This window comes from Denticeps clupeoides, chromosome 17 (genome assembly GCF_900700375.1).
Source record: "Denticeps clupeoides chromosome 17, fDenClu1.1, whole genome shotgun sequence".
NCBI classification, from domain to species: domain Eukaryota; kingdom Metazoa; phylum Chordata; class Actinopteri; order Clupeiformes; family Denticipitidae; genus Denticeps; species Denticeps clupeoides.
The window spans coordinates 3,391,727-3,410,864 of record NC_041723.1 but is presented as its reverse complement, the minus strand read 5'-3'; the positions used below and the strand labels follow the sequence as shown (position 1 = coordinate 3,410,864).

General features: G+C 49.5%; 2 protein-coding genes across 2 annotated transcripts; one reads left to right on the top strand and one right to left on the bottom strand.

Annotated features, from left to right (window-relative positions):
* Positions 1-111: 111 nt before the first annotated feature.
* On the top strand, positions 112-10,566 carry cnot4a (CCR4-NOT transcription complex, subunit 4a). Its single transcript, XM_028958891.1, is given in 14 exon segments — positions 112-311; positions 1,486-1,672; positions 2,926-3,123; positions 3,534-3,620; positions 3,701-3,802; positions 4,087-4,212; positions 4,321-4,448; positions 5,099-5,311; positions 5,709-5,769; positions 5,868-6,123; positions 7,055-7,507; positions 8,921-9,072; positions 9,074-9,158; positions 9,424-10,566. Coding segments are annotated over 13 exon segments (2,358 nt in total). The 5' UTR covers positions 112-311; positions 1,486-1,498; the 3' UTR covers positions 9,747-10,566.
* A 169-nt stretch (positions 10,567-10,735) lies between these two features.
* On the bottom strand, positions 10,736-13,898 carry tmem178ba (transmembrane protein 178Ba). Its single transcript, XM_028958514.1, has 4 exons — positions 13,180-13,898; positions 12,848-12,964; positions 12,610-12,747; positions 10,736-11,415 (listed from the first exon to the last, which is right to left on the bottom strand). Exons 1-4 carry the CDS (start codon positions 13,538-13,540, stop codon positions 11,159-11,161), a joined length of 873 nt encoding a protein of 290 aa, XP_028814347.1. The 5' UTR covers positions 13,541-13,898; the 3' UTR covers positions 10,736-11,158.
* Between the last annotated feature and the right edge of the window lie 5,240 nt (positions 13,899-19,138).

Here is a 19,138-nt window from a genome sequence, read left to right as displayed (position 1 = left end):
CCATAAAACAATGACCATGGGGGGGTGAAAGGGGGTCGAAGTTTAGACTACATTTCCCATGCGCCATTGCGAGCGACTATTTGCGCAACCTCGGTGCATTCCGAATTCCTTCCCAGTTCCCCCCTCCTCATTTCAATATAAGATGGTGGCGAGGAACTGCTACCTAGAGCAATAGGAAGCCGCGTCGTGCGCAATCGCAAGTTTACAGCGGACGCCGGGAGGTTTTGGTGCGCCTGGCAACGCGCGTCTGGACCGCCGAGACCGAAATCCCCGCCTAAACCTCGCAGTGGAGCCGCTGCTGCAGGACCAGGGTGAGTTATCCCACGAACCGGAGCCCAGTAGACACACACACACACCCGCCGCCCCCCGACCCACTCGCGCCGGTGTCCGGGCCGGGGGTCCGACTCCGGCTCGGACGCGGTCGTCCGCCACCGCCGGACCCGCTAGCCTCGGGCCAGGCCGCGCCGCAGCCTCCCGAACCGGGCTCGGCACCGCCGCTCCTCCTCGGCCGCCATGGCTTCGCCCCTGGAGGGTTCTGTGTTGCATCCGCCGCCTGCGTTCCGAGATGAAACGCCGTTTAGTCCACGTGTTTTAAACCGCACGCTAGCCTCTGGATATCCGGTGGCGCGCCGAAATCTCACCCCCGTCTCATCGCGTACGGTCTTTACCGAGTCGTGTCGTGAGCTGCTCGGGACCTGGGGCCGGAAGACGGGGCGCGTTCGGTTTGCAAGCGGGGTTAAAAGGGCGGGGAGGGGGGTGGAAAAAATGCCCGGGTAAATGTGACACACGGCACGTTTTCCAGCAGCGCGCGGTGTCAACGCACGCTTCCACCAGGCGGGGGGCACTTTTCGGCGCGACACCTGGCGCCTGACCGGCCGGAGGGCCGAGCCGCTGACTAGCGCCGCGGCTAGCTGTCCCGCCGAGACGCGCCTGCGCTCCCCGGTGTTGTCGCGTCGCGGGTGTGCGGGGCCGTTCCGATTCGGACCGTAATAATAAAGTGAAGTGATTGTCGCTTGTGATGCACAGCACACGGTGCACACAGTGAAATGTGTCCCATGCATTTAACCCATCACCCTTGGTGAGCAGTGGGCAGCCATGACAGGTGCCAGGGGGACGGTGCTTTGCTCGGTGGCACCTCGGTGGCACCTTGGCGGATCGGGATTCGAACCGGCAACCTTCTGATTACGGGGCCGCTTCCTTAACCGCTAGGCCACCACTGCTGGCGTAGTCGTTCCTGCAGGATACAGATGGAGAAGCTCTGTGTATTCGCTTTATCTACTTACCTGAAGCAGCCTGCGTTGGTGCTCACGGCAATGCGTATTTAAAACGAAAAAGAACAGCCTGACAAGTCTTATTGCCCGTACTGTAGTGAAAGTGAAGCGATTGTCGTTGTTGTTTTAACCAGTCACCCCTTAGTGAGCAGTGGGGACGGTCCCCTGATCAAGGGGACCTCGGTACCTGAACCGCTGTGCGTGGTCCCCCCAGAACAAGCCGCAGGATGTCGCGCAGCCCCGACACGAAGGACGACCCCATGGAGTGCCCGCTGTGCATGGAGCCGCTGGAGATCGACGACGTCAACTTCTTCCCCTGCACCTGCGGCTACCAGATCTGCCGGTTCTGCTGGCACCGCATCCGCACCGACGAGAACGGCCTGTGTCCCGCCTGCAGAAAGGTGAGCCCTGGCCCTTGTCTGATTGGTACTTACTCGCTGCGCGTCTTATTAAATCGCATTGTTCCTATCGGGCCATGTCATGTTTAGGCAATGTCACGCTGCATTGGCTTTGAACCGTAACCGCTGTCGTCACGATTCTACCTCATGTATACGCCGTTTTACGTTTGCATTTTATCTGTTACGTTGAGAGTGCTTCGTTGTTGTAAATGTGGTCCTCGTTTCAGGCCTAGTGATGTCTCGGACCAGCAGGACGTAGCCGACTTGTTTTGTATTGCTGCCTGGGTGTAGGTTTGTGTGGGTTGTGGCATTTATTTATTTATTGGTTTTATTTGCCCGATGCGTCGTCGTTATGGGAATCGCTGCCGTTTCTCTCTGCCAGCTATTTTTGGAAGATGCGTTCTTAATCTCAGTGTGATGAGAAAGGGACCACTCGTGAACATATAAGCATGCCTAAACACACATATACACACACACACACATACATACAGGACAGGCCAAAAGTTTGGACACGCCTTCTCGTTCAGTGTGTTTTCTTTATTTTTATGACCATTTACGTTGGTAGATTCTCACTGAAGGCAACAAAACTATGAATGAACACGTGTGGAGTTATGTACTTAACAAAAAAAAGGTGAAATAAGTGAAAACATGTTTTCTATTCTAGTTTCTTTGCTCTGATTACTGTTTTGCACACTCTTGGCATTCTCTCAATGAGCTTCAAGAGGTCGTCACCTGAAATGCTTCTCCAACAGTCTTGAAGGAGTTCCCAGAGGTGTTTAGCACTTGTTGGTCCAGCTCACCCCAAACCATCTCGACTGGGTTCAGGTCCGGTGACTGTGGAGTCCAAGTCTCCACTTTTTGTTAAGTACATAACTCCACACGTGTTCATTCATAGTTTTGATGCCTTCAGTGAGAATCTACCAACGTAAATGGTCATGAAAATAAAGAAAACACGTCGAATGAGAAGGTGTGTCCAAACTTTTGGCCTGTACCAAAGTGATGCGTCAACGTGTATGCCGCAAAAAATAGATTTAATTCCATGACTCGTGCTCACCGGACCACAACAGCCAGTCGGGGATTGAATTATAATATTCTTTAACAAGTAATGCTGTGAAAAGCACGTTTCGGGTAGAGAGATGTGTTTCCCAGTTGAAACTGGGGGGGAAAATCACGTTCGAAGTTACGTTGGTTCCGTCGCAGCAGTTTTTGTGCAAAATGCACGAGGTCAATTCTAACGGGTGTCTGTGCCGGCGCAGCCTTATCCAGAGGACCCAGCGGTGTACAAGCCCCTCTCCCAGGAGGAGATTCAGAGGATCAAGAACGAGAAGAAGCAGAAGCAGAACGAGAAGCGGCATAAGGTGACGGAGAACCGCAAACACCTGGCCAGCGTGCGCGTGGTCCAGCGGAACCTGGTGTTCGTGGTGGGTCTGTCTCAGAGACTGGCCGACCCTGAGGTGAGCGTCTCGGTTTTGCGATTCTGGTCTGGACCCCTGAGGGCGTGTTTTTTGAAGTAGTTAGTCACAATAAAGCTTCCAATAAAATTGGATGAAGCTATAAAACCCGACAAATTCAGACTAGTTAAGTATCTGGTGCTCCAGCAAATGTGGGTCCAATCGTTATTTATTTACCAGTGGACGTTTCTTATCGATTTCTCTTCAGACACATTTTTCGTGAGAAAGAAGGACCTGGTCCTCAACTCATTCACGGTGTAGTCTGAAGTAAAGGCTTTTGGAGACCAGTAGGGGGCGATCTAAAATCAGTTGGCTGGAAAACCCATTTACCCAGCGGTCGGAAGGACCTTTCTTTTTAAGGCGCATTGGAGCATTGCACACAGTCACCAAATGTCGTTTCCATGCGCTCTCAGGTTCTAAAGAGGCCCGAGTACTTTGGGAAGTTTGGCAAAATCCATAAAGTTGTTATAAACAACAGCACGTCGTATGCAGGTTCACAGGTAAGAAAAGCTCAAATTCCCTGTCGGAATGTTCATCGTTTAACCCTCTGCTGGTTAACGGCGCGTTATTTGGGTCACAGGGTCCGAGTGCAAGTGCCTACGTCACTTACCTGCGGTCAGAGGACGCCCTCCGAGCAATACAGTGCGTTAACAATGTGGTCGTGGATGGCAGGACACTCAAGGTGAGAGCAAAGCCAGTTTTTTTTTTTTTTTTTTTTTTTTTTTTTTTTTGGGCCTAAGGGGGCAAATTAACTTTGCGTTGTACCCAAAATAAAGACAATTAGCGCTTATTGTGCCAATCAGCTAAATTGTGAACGTTTTTTTGTTTTTAATAAATCTCTCTATTAATTTTGCCACGTTATTAGTTTAAAAACAAAGTTTATTGTAGTGGGATTTCGTTCCTCGTGTGGCGTGCCGCGTTTGCTCCGTATTTTTTTATTTTTTTTAGTTTGTTTTTGTCTCAAAGGCTTCTTTAGGTACAACAAAATACTGCAGTTATTTCCTGAAAAGCATGCAGTGTCCCAAGCCGGACTGCATGTACTTACACGAGCTGGGAGACGAGGCCGCCAGCTTTACAAAAGAAGAGATGCAGGTACAAATATCTTTTTTTTTTTTTTTTTTTTTTTTTTTTTTTTATTAATTTGTGTGTGTGTGTGTGTGTGTGCTGTTTTTATTTATTTATATTAATATTCATTTTCAGGCTGGTAAACATCAGGAATATGAGCAGAAACTACTCCAGGAGCTTTACAAACTCAACCCCAACTTCCACCAAACCTCAAACTGTGGCAGCGAGAAGGCGAAGGGCAAATCCAGCAGCACCACCCAAAGGTTAATGTCGGCCCGTGCCGCGTTTGGCCCTGGCTGTGAGCAAATGTTTGTGAACCCTTTGAAAGCGGCGCAAAAAAGCAGGAAGTAAACGTCTGCTCGCGACGTTGGCGCCGGCAGGACCTAAATAAGTAAACCGCGATGAGGTCCACGGCCAGCGCGGCCAAACGCTCGTGGCTGTGATGATCACGATCCTAATAAATTTTTCTTCAATAAACCCCTCCCCTTTTACACGTGGCAGCGTGCATTTCCTGAAGCCGCGCTGGCTTGACCGGAATAGTGCACGTGACCGGTGTCACACGGGGACATCCTGCAGAGGTCACTTCAAGGTCATGCTGAAGAATCTGAGGATAAGCTTCATAAACCTCTTGCTATAATATGAGAATGTGGGAAATGTGGCGAGGTTGTGGGGGAAATTAATAAATCGACATCTGGACGTCTGTCTGAGGTAGAAACAAATGGTCGCGATGCACATGACAATGGGGGACAATAAAATGTCACTGCAGCGCAGTTCGTCACACACACAAAAAGGGATCGTTACTTCATGCCAAAATGCACAAACCGAAGGGTTCACAGACTCTCCTCATAAGCGGCAGAGCGAACGAATCCGGAGAAATCGTGACCAATCGTACTCTTCCTCTCCACCACCACAGGCCCAGCAGCACCAGTAAAGACAGCTGGCCGCTGCTACAGGGCTGCGGCAAAATGACCAACGGGCTGGCCGGCGAAGGCGGCAAGACGCCCCCGCTGCTGGACTGCGGCTCCGACTCCGACCACATGACCCCCGACGGGCCGGATTCGGAGGACCTGGGCACGGAGCAGGGCGCCGCCCTTTCGCCGTTCTCGTCCGCGCTGGACCCCTCCAGGTACCCGGCGGGGCGACTGTGCCACCCCGTAATTAGCTGATTATAGCCATATCCAGGGGGCATTTCTGACCGCGTGCAAACGTAGAAGTAATCAAGGGCGGCCTAAATATGCAAATTAACGGAAACTGAACCAATTACAGTACAAATCTGCAATGCAAGTGCATTCTGGGTTTTTTGAAAGTTATAGACATAAACTGTCAAAATGAATGTAATGCATCTCCTTTAAACAGTTCTCACTGAAAATGCTTAATTAATATCAACCTTATGAATTAAATTATATTCCTAATACACTTTGAGAGCCCCATTAAATAGACAATGCTTGTGCTTTTTATATATATATCTTTGGTTAATATTCCGTGTAAACAGTTTTTGACCCTGTTTTTTGTCCTCTTTGTAGTCCCAGTGATAAGCCTCCAGAATCAGTCATTATAGGGGAGAATGGAGAGAATTTACCACAAGTGAGCCAAATCCTTCCTTCTATTTGTCTGATTCAGCGCTAATTCTTTCACTTTAACCCTAAATTGACACATCTCCTTTTTTTATTTTCACCTTTCAGATCCCCAGCAGTGACTCGCCGTCACCTCCTCCGGGTCTAACCAAGCCCAGCCTGGTGGTGCCCATCAGTGTCTCAGACCTGACCGCCCGCTCTCCGTTCGAAGGGGCCGCTGCCGAGTCCCAGTCGCTCTTCTCAGACAACAGTAACTTCCGGCACCCTAACCCCCTCCCCAGCGGCCTGCCCTCCTTCCCCTGCTCCCCGCAGGGGGGGGCAGACTGGCCCATGACCCCTGAACCACAGAGCCTTTTCACCTCAGGTGTGACCTTCAGCTTAGTCTACTAAAGTTTGCCTCAATCATGTCTTTTGATCATTTTACTATATTTATCATAATAAAATGATCACATGTCTCTACCAGCTAATATTCTAGTGCAACCAGAGCATTATGATTGCACCTACTGCATTTCAGAGAACATTAACACTGCAAAAAGGATGAAGATGAATATAAGAAATTAGCACTATGTTTAAGATGGCAATGACTTAATGGTCCCTTATCATGAAGTTTATGTATCATTAATAACGAGTTCCCCGAGCCTGTCTATGGCGATATAGAGCCATTCTGCTTGGCTCTTCAGAGAGCGGCAGCTCAGACTGTCCTGAGAAAATCTCATTGTCTCAAGACTGAAAATCAGAAAGAGACCTTCAGATGCGGTATTAGGGAACCACTAAGACCAATATAATAGTGAATACTAGTGAAATTATCTGTCCTTGCACCAAGGTAATTTTGCTTGACAAGTTGTTTACTCCAGGTATAAGATATATGCGCTGGTACTAAACTAGATCAATTTGAAAATAAGATTATTCATATTAGATTTATAGATCTAAGATTTAAGAATCAGTGGTTGGCCTAGCAGGTAAGGAGGCGGACCCGTAATCGGAAGGTTGCCAGTCCGCTGCCCGACACACACTGCTCTCCGGGCGCCTGTCATGGCTGCTCACTGTGATGTGTGATGATTAAATGCAGAGGACACATTTCGTTGTGTCACCGTGTGCTGTGCTATGCTGTGTATAACAATGACAACCACGTCACTTTCACGTTTCAGAAGAAACAGAACAATTTGTAGTGAATGGGTGAAACTAGCAGGCCTGTTCTGACAATGGTGGAACTAGTGAGGAAATGCTTTTGATAGCTTGATTTAATTATTGATTCCTATGAGTAAATAATATTTGTGCTTTTTGTCCCTTCCCAGACACCATACCTGTATCCTCATCCACAGACTGGCAGGCGGCGTTCGGCTTCGGCTCCTCAGCCAAGCAGCAGCAGCAGCAGCAGGATGACGACCTGGGCTTCGACCCCTTCGACATCACGCGAAAGGCCCTGGCCGACCTCATTGAGAAGGAGCTGTCGGTGCAGGAGCCGCCCACCATAGCTGTCTCCTCCTCAGGCCCTCTGCCCCCCCACAACAACGTCCACCCCCATAGCGGCCTGAGCCAGCAGCGCTTTAACCATCTTCATCAGCGAGGGGCACTGCACAGCTCCCTCAGCTTCCCCCAGTCCGCTGCCCGACACCCGTGGATGGGCGTGCCCACACAGACTAGCCTGGCACACTTGAACCACTCGATGGTGCACAGCAATTTCTTGGACTTGAACTTGCCAGCACAGCACCACCACAGCAGGGGGCTGGGAGGGATCTCCATATCAGGTAGGTGGGGTTTGGGGGTCTCCCATTCAATTATGACCCTTTATCATGACCCACAGCCCCAAATTTGGATACAGGCAATATTAATAAAGTGTTTTCTCGTGACACTTATTATGCAAGTACATTATAAAATTGTTGGGGAGGGTAGGGGGTTGTTTTTCATTATTCACCTACAAAACATTACTGAATTTTTTGGAAAAAAAAAAAATAATTGACCATAGTTTTTTTACATTTTATTACAAAAGCAAGTGTAATTTTTTTTAATGATATACAAATTTATATATACATATATATCTCAATCGAGAGGTATTTTGATTATTTTCAGTTATTTACAGTACAGGCCAAAAGTTTGGACCCACCTTCTCACTCATGTGTTTTTCTTCATTTTTATGACCATTTACATTGGTAGATTCTCACTGAAGCTATCAAACTGAAAACATGTTTTATATTCTAGTTTCTTTGCTCTGGTTACTGCTTTACACACTCTTGGCATTCTCTCGATGAGCTTCGAGAGGTCGTCACCTAAAATGCCTTCACTCTGCGGTCCAGCTCACCCCAAACTATCTGGATTGGGTTCAGGTCCGGTGACTGTGGAGTCCAGGTCTCCACTTTTTGTTAAGTACATAACTCCACATGTGTTCGTTCGTAGTTTTGATGCCTTCAGTGAGAATCTACCAACGTAAATGGTCAAAAGAAAACACATTGAATGAGAAGGTGTGTCCAAACTTTTGGCCTGTACTCTGTTTGTGTGTGTGTGTAATATATATCTCGATAGATTTTTTTTATTTATATATATTTTTATTATTTTCAGGTTGTTTAATATTTAATAGTTGTATAACATATTAAAAATAATCACTTTCATGTCATTTGTTCTATAAATATTAAAATGATTACACGGTGAAAGAGGAGGTGTTGTGGCAGGAGATGTTGGCAGTAGTGAAGTACAGTCTCAGGCATGAGGCCAGACCAGCACACCACCGCCAACAGTGCAGGAGTTTTATTGCAATTACCCCCACAGTTTACTTATTAATATTTATTTATGGCTGTTCTAATGATTCAGACTTCAGATTTATCTTCCACGGTGAAACCGTTCCGACTCTTATTACATTACGAACACAAACGTATATAGATTTATAGCCACTACTACGATTTTCATAAGCAGGCATTATTTTGTGTTCGAACTCATACTTGTAAGTAGCCTAGAGGGTAAGACATGTCTATGAACCAGAAGACCACAAAGTTGCAGGTTCAAATCCCACTTACTACCATTGCATCCCTGAGCAAGACACTTACCCTGAGTGTCTCCAGGGGGGACCGTCCCTGTCACTACTGACTGTAAGTCGCTCTGGATAAGGGCATCTGGTAAACACCTTTAATCTAAATAGGTTTAATAGTAGTCTTCTCTGTCCTTTACAGATAGTAACGGTTCTATAGAAAGCCTCAACGTCAAAGAGTGGCAGGACGGGCTGAGGGCACTCCTACCGAATATCAACATCAACTTTGGAGGTCTCCCAAACTCTACCTCCTCGTCGTCCTCCTCCTCATCCTCCTCCAACATCAGCCACATCGGGGGGGCCGCTGGGCTCAGTAGGGGTCTCGCACAGTTTCAGCTGGGACGCCACGGCAAGCTGGATGGATCCAGCGATCATCACAGGTACAGCCGTCTGAAGGACTGGTTCACTGTAGACATGCAACCTTGACCTTTGACCTCATGCAATTACTATACATGGTGTGCACTGGATGTGTAACATGGCAGTTATTGTAATAATTAAATATGAGTTGTGAGCTGTGGGATTGGCTTGATGTTTGTTCCTACTGTATTGTGACATGATTTAAATTAAAAAGCATGATGTGAAGAATGTTGATTGGTTCTTGCGTGGTGGTTTTGTTTTATGCAGATGTTCACTTGCTCCCTTCAGGTGTCCCAGCGTCCACAGGTAACAGTCTGGACTGCCTCCAGGATGACAATCCTCCACACTGGCTGAAGTCTCTGCAGACGCTGACAGAGATGGAGGCGCCGCCGAACTCGGCCGCACCGGCAGCCCCGTCCACACACGGGAGTCTGCTGGGCGCGCAGCTCTCCTCACTGCACAGAGCCGCTTGGTCCCCGTACCTCCCCGGCCCCTCCGTCGGCCCCAGCCAGTACCACTCCCCTCCCCCCGGCTTCCAGGCGGCCTTCAGACCCCCCGCCCAGACAGCCACCGCAGACCTCCTACAAAGCACCGCCATGGACCGCCACTAAAGACTCGCAACGCCGCCCCCTCGATCCAACCGCAACAACTCGAAGCCAAACTTCTAATGAGAAACACAATAATAATTATTAATAATAATAATAATAGTACGTCGGACCCTCCCTCATTCTCACACTGTTCTGATTCAGAAGTTGTCGTTTGCTGGTGCTACCAACAAAGTGTACTTCTTAGGATCAGCTGACACCAGTTCAATTCGTCTCCCAATAACAAGGATGAAAATAAATGACTTGACGCGCACACACACACACACACACGCGGTCTGATTTGTAATAAAGAGTAACCAAATTATGGCGGAGCTTCAGGAGATGAATGTTCTCGCTCCACAGGGACGTGATGGGTCAGAGCGAAGTTGAGCGGGTCGACGGCCAGCTGCCCTCTGTATCAGAGGGGGGCGAGGGTGGCCCGACGTGGGTTTCCAGATTGGTGGCCCAGATGGGGTTCTGAGAATCGGTGTGCCACTATGTGGCACTTGCGGTTATGGAGCCACCTCTGTTGGAACAGCTGCTTCACAGGACGACGATGATGATGATGATGATGATGATGAAGATACATTCAAGCCTTAATTGTTTCCCCTTTTTTCTAATTGGAATCATACATGGGTCAAGGGTGGTTATTTAAGTTAGGATGGGTGTGTGTGTGTATGTATGCGTGTGTCCAAATGAAAATGGCCACGCCCGAAGCCCGCCGCCGTTTCTTCTCTAACCGTCTCTAATGCTGTGGGCCGGGCCGCACTAATCAGTGTTCGCTGCGGGGAAAGAAGGAAGTGCAGTTCAACCTCGAGTTTTAAACGTGCTGCTGAGAAACACATCTAACAGAAACTTTTTTTTTTTTTTTTCCTGAAGGTCTGGAATAAAAAAAAAAAAAACTAAATAAAAAAAGAAACCTGATGTGATTCGTGTGATTTGATGAGTCCATGGAAATATTGGAAGGTGTTCTGGAAGGACAGAGAATCTGGAAGCTCCCACACAAAAACCACGTCACAAATTTTATTTCCTAATAATGGGATACGTGATTTGGGAACAACTACATGACGGCTGAGTCCATAGGTTTGCACGTCTCCTCTATAGTCAATTTTACACAAGACGTTGTGTTCATGAGAATCGGCACCTCCTGCTGATCTTCACACACATAAGAAGGCAAGTAGAAGATACGACATGTTAAAAAGAAACGGAACAGTACGGTACTTCCACTCGGTACGTGCAAAGATCATTTCAGAAGTTCATACATTATTTGATGCTCTGTGGTTATAAGTGTGGCTTGGTTGGCATTGTGTACGAGTCTCGTGTTGAGCGTCTTCCCTTTCGTGACGGGATACGGTTCCTCATCGCCACGGTTACTGTAGTCCCTGCGAGCACGACGTCAAGCAATTAAAAAAAAAAAAATTCCACCTCGGTTGTGCATTTCAACAGAGCGTTCCATTCTCCGGGCGGGGTTTGGGGTAGTGGGAGCGGGGCGGGGTCGGAGGCTGGACAGACGGCGCCAGGGTGCAGAAGAAGCCGGCGATGAGGGTGAGCCCCAAGCCGCCCCAGGCACAGAACATGGACCAGCCATAGCCGTGACTGACGTCGTCCGGGAGGCTGAACAGGTAGCGCGGGTAGCGGGACAGTTCGAAGTTGATGCCGGCCACGCAGGTGCAGAGGGAGATGATGCAGAACGTGCCTGGCAAACGCGGCAAGGTTAGTCCAATGTGCATACACGCTAAACATAGAGAACTGTCACAATACTATCATGAACATATCACCACTTAGGGCAGTGGTGGCCCCAATAATCAGAAGGTTGCCGATCCGGCGCTGAGGTGCCACTGAGCAAAGCACCGTCCCCACACACTGCTCCCCGGGCGCCTGTCATGGCTGCCCACCGCTCACCAAGGGTGATGGTTAAAAGCAGAGAATATATAATATAATAATGATTTAAGATAAACTGCCACAAATGGTGCATTCAAATTATGGTTATTGCAAATACGTTTGAAACTGCTTAAATCGGTTTTGTACGTAGAGTTCAGTTACAGTAACTCATTAAGGTTGCTGTCTAAAAGTGGAAAAACACACTAAAGAGTGATTATAATGTTGATGTCGTTATGTGGAGATGGTGGTTTTGTACAATATTTCTCACCAAACCCTTCTGGCCATGTACGTTTACATTTACGCCATTTATCAGACGTCCTTGTCCAGAGCGACGGACTATTGGTGGTTACAGGGCCATGGTCTTCTGGCTCATGGGCCCACTAGGTCACTACCACCCCATATTATATTTATATTCTGGCAGCCTCATCACATGTTTGCATCAATTAAGACGGTTAAATTGCGATGGATTTTAGATTAGCTCAAAAATGGCCAACCAGGGGTGTTAATGCATTCATAATTATCTTTCAATGAATAAAGGACACCAAATACAGGAGGCGTGGCCTTACAGTGACCCTAAACTTGCCATGTCACAGGCTGAAACCCCACTTATTACCATCGTGTCCCTGAGTAAGACACTTAAACCTGAGTCTCATTACATGTACATTTTACATTTACAGCATTTATAAGATGCCCTTTTCCAGTAGTTACAATCAGTAGTTACAGGGACAGTCCCCCCTGGAGACACTCAGGGTTAAGTGTCTTGCTCAGGGACACAATGGTAGTAAGTGGGATTTGAACCTGGGTCTTCTGGTTCATAGGCGAGGGTGTTACCAACTAGGCTACTAACACAGTCTCCAGGGGGACAGTCCCTGTCACTGACTGTAAAAACGCTTGTCTGATAAACGCTGCAAATGTAAATGTGCTACTTATTGACAAGAGCGGGTCAAAACGATCCAGAATGAGATCTCTCAGTCTTGGGTGGGTTGTGAGTCCCTTCTTTCCAACGTACCTCCCATCAGGAAGAGGAGACCCGCCACGTAGTGCATCAGACCCTGGTCCCAGCAGCATCCCAGCACGCCGATGGTCCAGCCAAAAAGTATGATGGAGAGGGCCATGCCCATGAAGCCCGCGGTCATTCTACGCAGGTCTGGAGAGGCAAGGCAACAGGAGACAACGGCAGGTGAAAGGCGTGGCTAACGGGCCCAGAGAGAAGAAGAGCGGTGCGAAGGGGGCGCGCTGCAACCTACGCAGGGCGTGCCAGTCGTCCTGCTGGATTATCTTCGTGACGTTGTAGGAGAGATCCCTCCTGGAGGACGTTGAGGGGGAATAATAATACCTGATGAAGGAGCACCGCTCAAGGGATCCTAAACAAGAGAAAAGATTTCATTTAGTGTCTTCAGGGCATCTCGCCCTGGACCTGTCGGAAATACAGGAGCAGCTGGCCCACTGTCTGGGAATGCCCCTGCAAGGAGGGAGTTGGTGTCATGTGGCCCATGCAGAAACAGAAATAATAAAACTCAATTCCTCGACAGGACCGTGCATCTGTGTGGATGACGCACGCAAGCTGCCGGCGAAGCACCTTTCTGCACCAGCTCCTCGATGTCCGGGTCGAACCCGGGCCGGTAGCATTTGTTCCACAGGCCGACGCTGGTGGAGTTGAAGCGCCTGCTGCATTCGTCCGCCGCGCTCATGGCGAACACCTGGCGCCGGGTCCGGGCTGGGGCTTCGAGCCCGGTCCGGCCGGCCCGCAGCGGCAGGCTGTGGTTCGGGATGTATATGAAGCCCGGGTCCCTGCGGCCGGAGAACGTCCGGCAGCGCTCTTTGTAGCGCCGGGCGTCGGTCTCGTACCAGTGGTCGGAGCTGACGGCCACCGTGAGCATGAGCAAGGCGAGCAGGGAGACGCACAGCCCGGCGTAGAGCAGCCACCTCCTCGTCGCCATCGTCGCGTCTCAAGGCCACATCAGCACCCCGGCGCGGTGGACAGCTCCGCTCCCAGCCTCCACTCGGCCCTCAGTCGGCACGCATGCCGTGTTCACGGGGAGATTTTACACGACAGGCGGACAGGCAGTGGCGCCTCGACATCGCGCATCGTTTCCTTCGCTGTTCATTCGGTGTGCTGTCGTCGGGGTTGCCAGGTCTGGCCGGACAGTAACAGACCGCACGCAAAACGGACTGGAGCTGGTGACGGCGACAACAGTTTAAACACCCGCAGTGACCAAAAAGCCATTTAATTGTAGGGTAATAATGGATAACACTTTAACATTATCAGACCGCAACGTAATGATTTTAACCGGTCGAAACTGGCAACCCAATTTCTTCGCTCGGCCTGTAGATGGCGCTGATGAACGTGACGCGGAGCACGGCAGTCTTTGTTCCAAATGGTTTCATGCTAATAAGAATGTTGGAAGACGACCAAAGGCGAAAAACGGGCTACAAGGACCGATGAAAATAGAACCGAAAAGCACAATTTGGTGCTTCCTTACGGTTTACCTCAAACCTAAACTATTAAACCACGTACATGTAGTGTACTCGTTGAACGTTAGATGCATTCTCACAAGCCCACGTCTTTGGCATATCTTGTACAAAAGACATTAATTTTATAAACCTTAAGAAGTTAATATGTGCAGGACCTTCGACGATCTGAATGTGCACCTTGAAGGGATTTGTACAGACCACCAAACAAATATAACGGAAACACTTTATTAGGCTTCATAAGAAACAAATAAGCAGGTTCAATGACAGGAATGTCCCAGTGAAGAGTGAAAACACGAGGGGCATGAACGCGGATTACAGCCTTAAAACCCAATAATCTGCATCCCAATCGGGTGCAATTGCGTTGAAATAGTCCAATGAAAGAAAAACGCATGCATTATAGACAAAAAAAAAACACTGCAAAGAGTAGGTGGTGAATGCAGTACTAGTTAAGCCCACTTCAAGCAGTGCTGTAGGCGCCTGCGTGGGTTCTGCCAGTTCGGCGAGAGTTAAAGCGTGTCTGAGCGCGGACTCCGCCGAGGACCCACTGCCGACGGCCCTCAGCACCGGACCCGCGCTCACGTTTCTCTGCTCAACTGTCCGACGCCCCCCGGCGCGCCGGCATCGCGCCCCGCTGCAGGGCAGAGCCCTTCGCGGCGGCCGAGCCGTCCACGGCCCCCGGGGCGCGGCGAGAGCCGGGGAGGTTGAGCCCGACAGGGTATTCTCTTGCTTTTTTTTTCTTGCCCACAACGCAGCCGTCGACGGGAGGCTCCTTGAAGTTCGCTGAAAGCCAGAGTTCAAAAACAGCAAACGCAGAGGACAAGGAGCACCGAGCCACCTAGGGTTAGAAACGTTACCCTGCCGCGCCAAAAGCTGCGAGGCCCGGCTTTTATACACAGCCTTGACGCTGTTGTCACGTGACTTTCCCTGCTGTCTGATTGGTCGGTTATATAGGGAAACTAGAAAGACTGTTTCTTATTGGTTACGCGATCTCTCTCTGATCTGAGATCAGTTTAGTCGTTTCCCGTATAATTTGTAAGATGAGGGTTTTTTGTCTGTTGAACTGACCCTGCTTCAGTTTTCAGTAACAAGGGAAAAAAAACATTCAGGACAGTGGGCGGCGCTATAACTATGCGAATTACAGTAACTATGGCAATTGGTTTGATTTTTATTGTCGAAACATTGCTTACAACCGTATGCATTTCCATTCATGTTTCTGCAAGAGGTGCGTTTTGATTCCGACGGTGACGGTTCTGCTTGTCCTAGACCCACAAATTGTAGTCTCATTCTAACACACTGCCATTCTAAGACCCCACCTTCAATACATTGTCCAGGCTCTGTCCACAATTGTCCATTGTCCACAAATTCTAGTCTCATTCTTACACACCGCCCTTCTAAGACCCAACCTTGAATACTTTGTCCAGGCTTGGTCACCTCACCTGCTGTTTCAGAGGTCATGGCCTAATGAAAGTGAAGTGGTTGTCATTGTGAAGCACAGCACATGGTGACACAACGAAATGTGTCCTCTGCATTTAATCACCAGCCTTGGTGAGCAGTGGCACCTTGGCCGCTCGGGGTTCGAACCCCAAAACGTCTGCACTGTAAATAGGCTGAACGGCCTCACCTTAAAATTCATCTGTAACTTGGATTCCAGAGGACGTTTGCTGCGGGATTTGTTGACGGGAAAATCATCTGCGGTTCGTTTTTAATGCGCCGAATTCCCAGTTAGACGGGGAGGCCTGGTCTCTGCCTCCGTCCCGCTCCTCATATGGCCCCGAGCTGTGGATGCCGAGCCCCGCCCACAGCCTAGTGCTGAGGAGGCAATAATGCAGGAAGGTGAAGAAGTGAGTAATGCAGGCAAGCAGCACATTCTGGTCCAGTGGCAGTGAGTCAGCAGACGAAGGGAGAGAAGAGGAGAGGAGAGGAGGGGAGAAGAGGGTGTGAGTGCGAGAGCAGCGTATGCAACAGATTTCCTTGGTTGTGTTTTGGCGAAAAGACCATTGGAATAAATGACGGGCTGCAGTGCCAGGAGGCAACAAGCCAACCAGACACACCCCTATCCATTATTCCAAAAACAGCATCCTGCTGTCGAGGCTGCAGCTTTGGCACAAACCGCTGATTTTGACCCGAGGGGAGTTGCAGACCCCCATCTGGCCGCCCTTGACCCCCCCCTGAGTGGCGATGCAGCCTCCCGCCACGCTCTGAGGGGAGAGCTGCCTGCAAGCCCCGGCTTATTTCATTTGTCATCCTTTGAACAGAGCAGCAACAGAAATTGATTGAGCGCTGGTGCAGTGCTCGGGTGATGCCTCGCCAGGGTCCGGTCCAGGTTTTGTCCCTAGCATTATTTAAGTGTCCTTTCCAGTGTCTAATAATGTGACATTCATATCGAGTACAAAGTTCTATGTACTTAAAGCCGTGCGAAGCAGTAAAAAAATTTTGAATAAAAAAAAATATATATATATATATATACACATATACACACACACACACACACACACACACATATATATTTTCCTCACAGAGATTGTTTGCATGCTGGAGGGTAAATACTGTACCAAGGACTTTCTGGCAGTCAGTAAACAAAGGACATGCACAGAAGACGGGGAACTGATCCAAAATCAATAGATGAAGGGATAACGGCCAGGGCAGGAGACCTTAGACGAATGACTTTCACGCCCGGCAGCGGCGCAACGTGCTGAATAGCTGCGAGGATCATGTGACCTGTGCAGGGAGGGGTGCGGGTGTGAGCGACTCGAGGCACTGCCGCATGAATTGGGAGTTGGAGGACGGTGGATGAGATTCGTTCAAATTCCTTCAAGGGGAATACAGTCAGACGCATTATGCTGTGGCAAAATTCCAAAGAGAATTTTCCACGGATGCCAAGGAGAATTTTTGACCTTTTTGCATATATGGGTATATTACAGACTATAGAATCATAATAAATAGGTTTTCGCTGCCTAATTAAGAACAAAGTTTCCCAAAAGAAATGAACTATGAAATGAACTCACCTTGAGAAAAATTAAACTGATCAGCCATAACATTATGACTGCATATGGCAGGTGACGTGAATGCCATTGACATTGGTGGGGTGTATTAGGTACCAGCTGAACGTCCAGCCATGTGAGCGACGGAAGGAGGAGGCCGGGTCCGATGAATCACATTTTCTTTACCATCCCGGCCAGGTGTCACTTACCTGGGGAGGACACGGCTGACCAAATTCTCCAGACGTCACCTACATTTACGCCCTTATCCAGAGCGACTTGCAATCAGTAGTTACAGGGACAGTTCCCCTGGGGACACTCAGGATTAAGTGTCTTGCTCTGGGACACAGTGGTGGCAAGTGCTGAACCTGGATTTGAACTTCTGGTTCATAGGCGAGTGTGCCGCCCACTAGGCCACTACCACCCTCGAGCATCTGTTTGATGAGCTGGATAAATGACCTGGTACCACAGATACCATCTAGATACCACAGCAGACAGACCTTCTCATCCCTCCATGTGCTATGGTCACAATGTGCTATGGTCACAACTATATAACATTCTTTTTCATGGCGAAGGCATTGTGCTGCCTCTCGAACCCACCTACACCATCATATCAGCGCCCCTCACCTGCAGAGGCCGCGATCGATTTCCTTTCCCTCCGGTCCTCAACTGTGCCGTGTTTTGCAGTCTTTGAGTATCCTTGTGACAAACTTTAGATGTCCCATCTGTACTCCACCTACCATGCCAGTTTTATAGTGCGGTGCGAGCACAAGCATCTTTCATATTCATCGCAGGCACCACGCCAACATGTCCCAAAATGAGGGTCACCTCACTGTCCCTGGATTCATTTACATTTTACAGCATTTACCAGACGCCCTTATCCAGAGCGACTTACAATCAGTAGTTACAGGGACAGTCCCCCCCTGGAGACACTCAGGGTTAAGCGTCTTGCTCAGGAACACGCTGGTAGTAAGTGGGGTCTGAACCTGGGTCTTCTGGTTCATAGGCGAGTGTGTTACCCGCTAGGCTACTATCGGTCTATTCACCCGATTCAGCGCTTGTAGCCCAGGCTTTTGTCGGAGCCACACCTTGCTGGTTCGCACGCCCCAACGAGATGTATGCAACGATGGGCACGTGCTTAATTATTAAAGACGGCTGACGGCAGCGTTATGGATTTAATGCAAAGGGGAGAGGAAGCTCTGCCTGGCCCGGGAGTGGAGGGAAGAGGGGAAGCATTTAAATGTCATAAAAAAAAAATGTCAGGCATGTCCATTTATTTACAACACGCTGCACGGCGCACGGGGTTCGGAGGGAAGAAGGCGGGCCCGGCGCGCGTGGCGCGCCCTCTCTCGCGCCCGCCGGTCCCGCGCTGACCTTCAGAAACTTTTTGGACGACGTCGACAGGAATCGTACGACTTTCCCGCATCCGAACAGGGATTGGGTGAGCGTCGGTCTTTAAGGAAATCGATCCAGAGTGCTGAGTGTGCCAGAGCCCTGACTCAGGAGAAAAGCGCCGCCCCACCAGACAGCCTTCACTTTTCCTTCCATTTCTATGATGTGTGTGTGTGTGTGTGTGTGTGTGTGTGTTGGTAAGCACGTGCACATCCCAACATCTACAAGTAGAAATATCACAGCAGGGCAGGAGGTTTGAATATGATGATTTCACGTTTGCGGGCATCTTCCCCAGGGGCGGGGTTCCCCACGACACCCCAGCCCCGCAAATGGAGGTCAGCGCGGACGCGTTAAACAGACTTCGGAGAAGCGCTCGGCCCGCCGCCAGCCCGCTACCCCACCCCGGAGGGAGGGGAAGTGCTGCATCGGCTGAGGGCAATGCGGAGGAGGCGAGAGGAGAGATGTTCCCCCTAAACGGTTTTAATTAAGGCCCGTAAACAAACACGGGCCGTTCTTGACCAGGTCACCTCCTTTTTTCCGGCGCAGGTGCGTACACCCACTGCACCTGCATCCGAGCCACGCCCAGGTGCAGTGCTGCACGCCCAGGCAGAGCCTGTTTTTCCGGGTGGGTGTGCTGCACCATATTTTGGGTTTGAAGTGTAATAGCCGAGGCACTTTCAAATCCGGTAACTA

What these genes read in the sequence shown, in the direction of transcription:
- tmem178ba (XM_028958514.1), bottom strand. Translation starts at nt 13,540, where the DNA reads ATGGCGACGAGGAGGTGGCTGCTCTACGCCGGGCTGTGCGTCTCCCTG. An exon ending in GGACGACTGGCACGCCCTGC is followed by an intron (nt 12,748 to 12,847) that starts GTAGGTTGCAGC and finishes TTGCCTCTCCAG; the next exon opens with ACCTGCGTAGAATGACCGCG. An exon ending in TCTCCTCTTCCTGATGGGAG is followed by an intron (nt 11,416 to 12,609) that starts GTACGTTGGAAA and finishes CGCGTTTGCCAG; the next exon opens with GCACGTTCTGCATCATCTCC.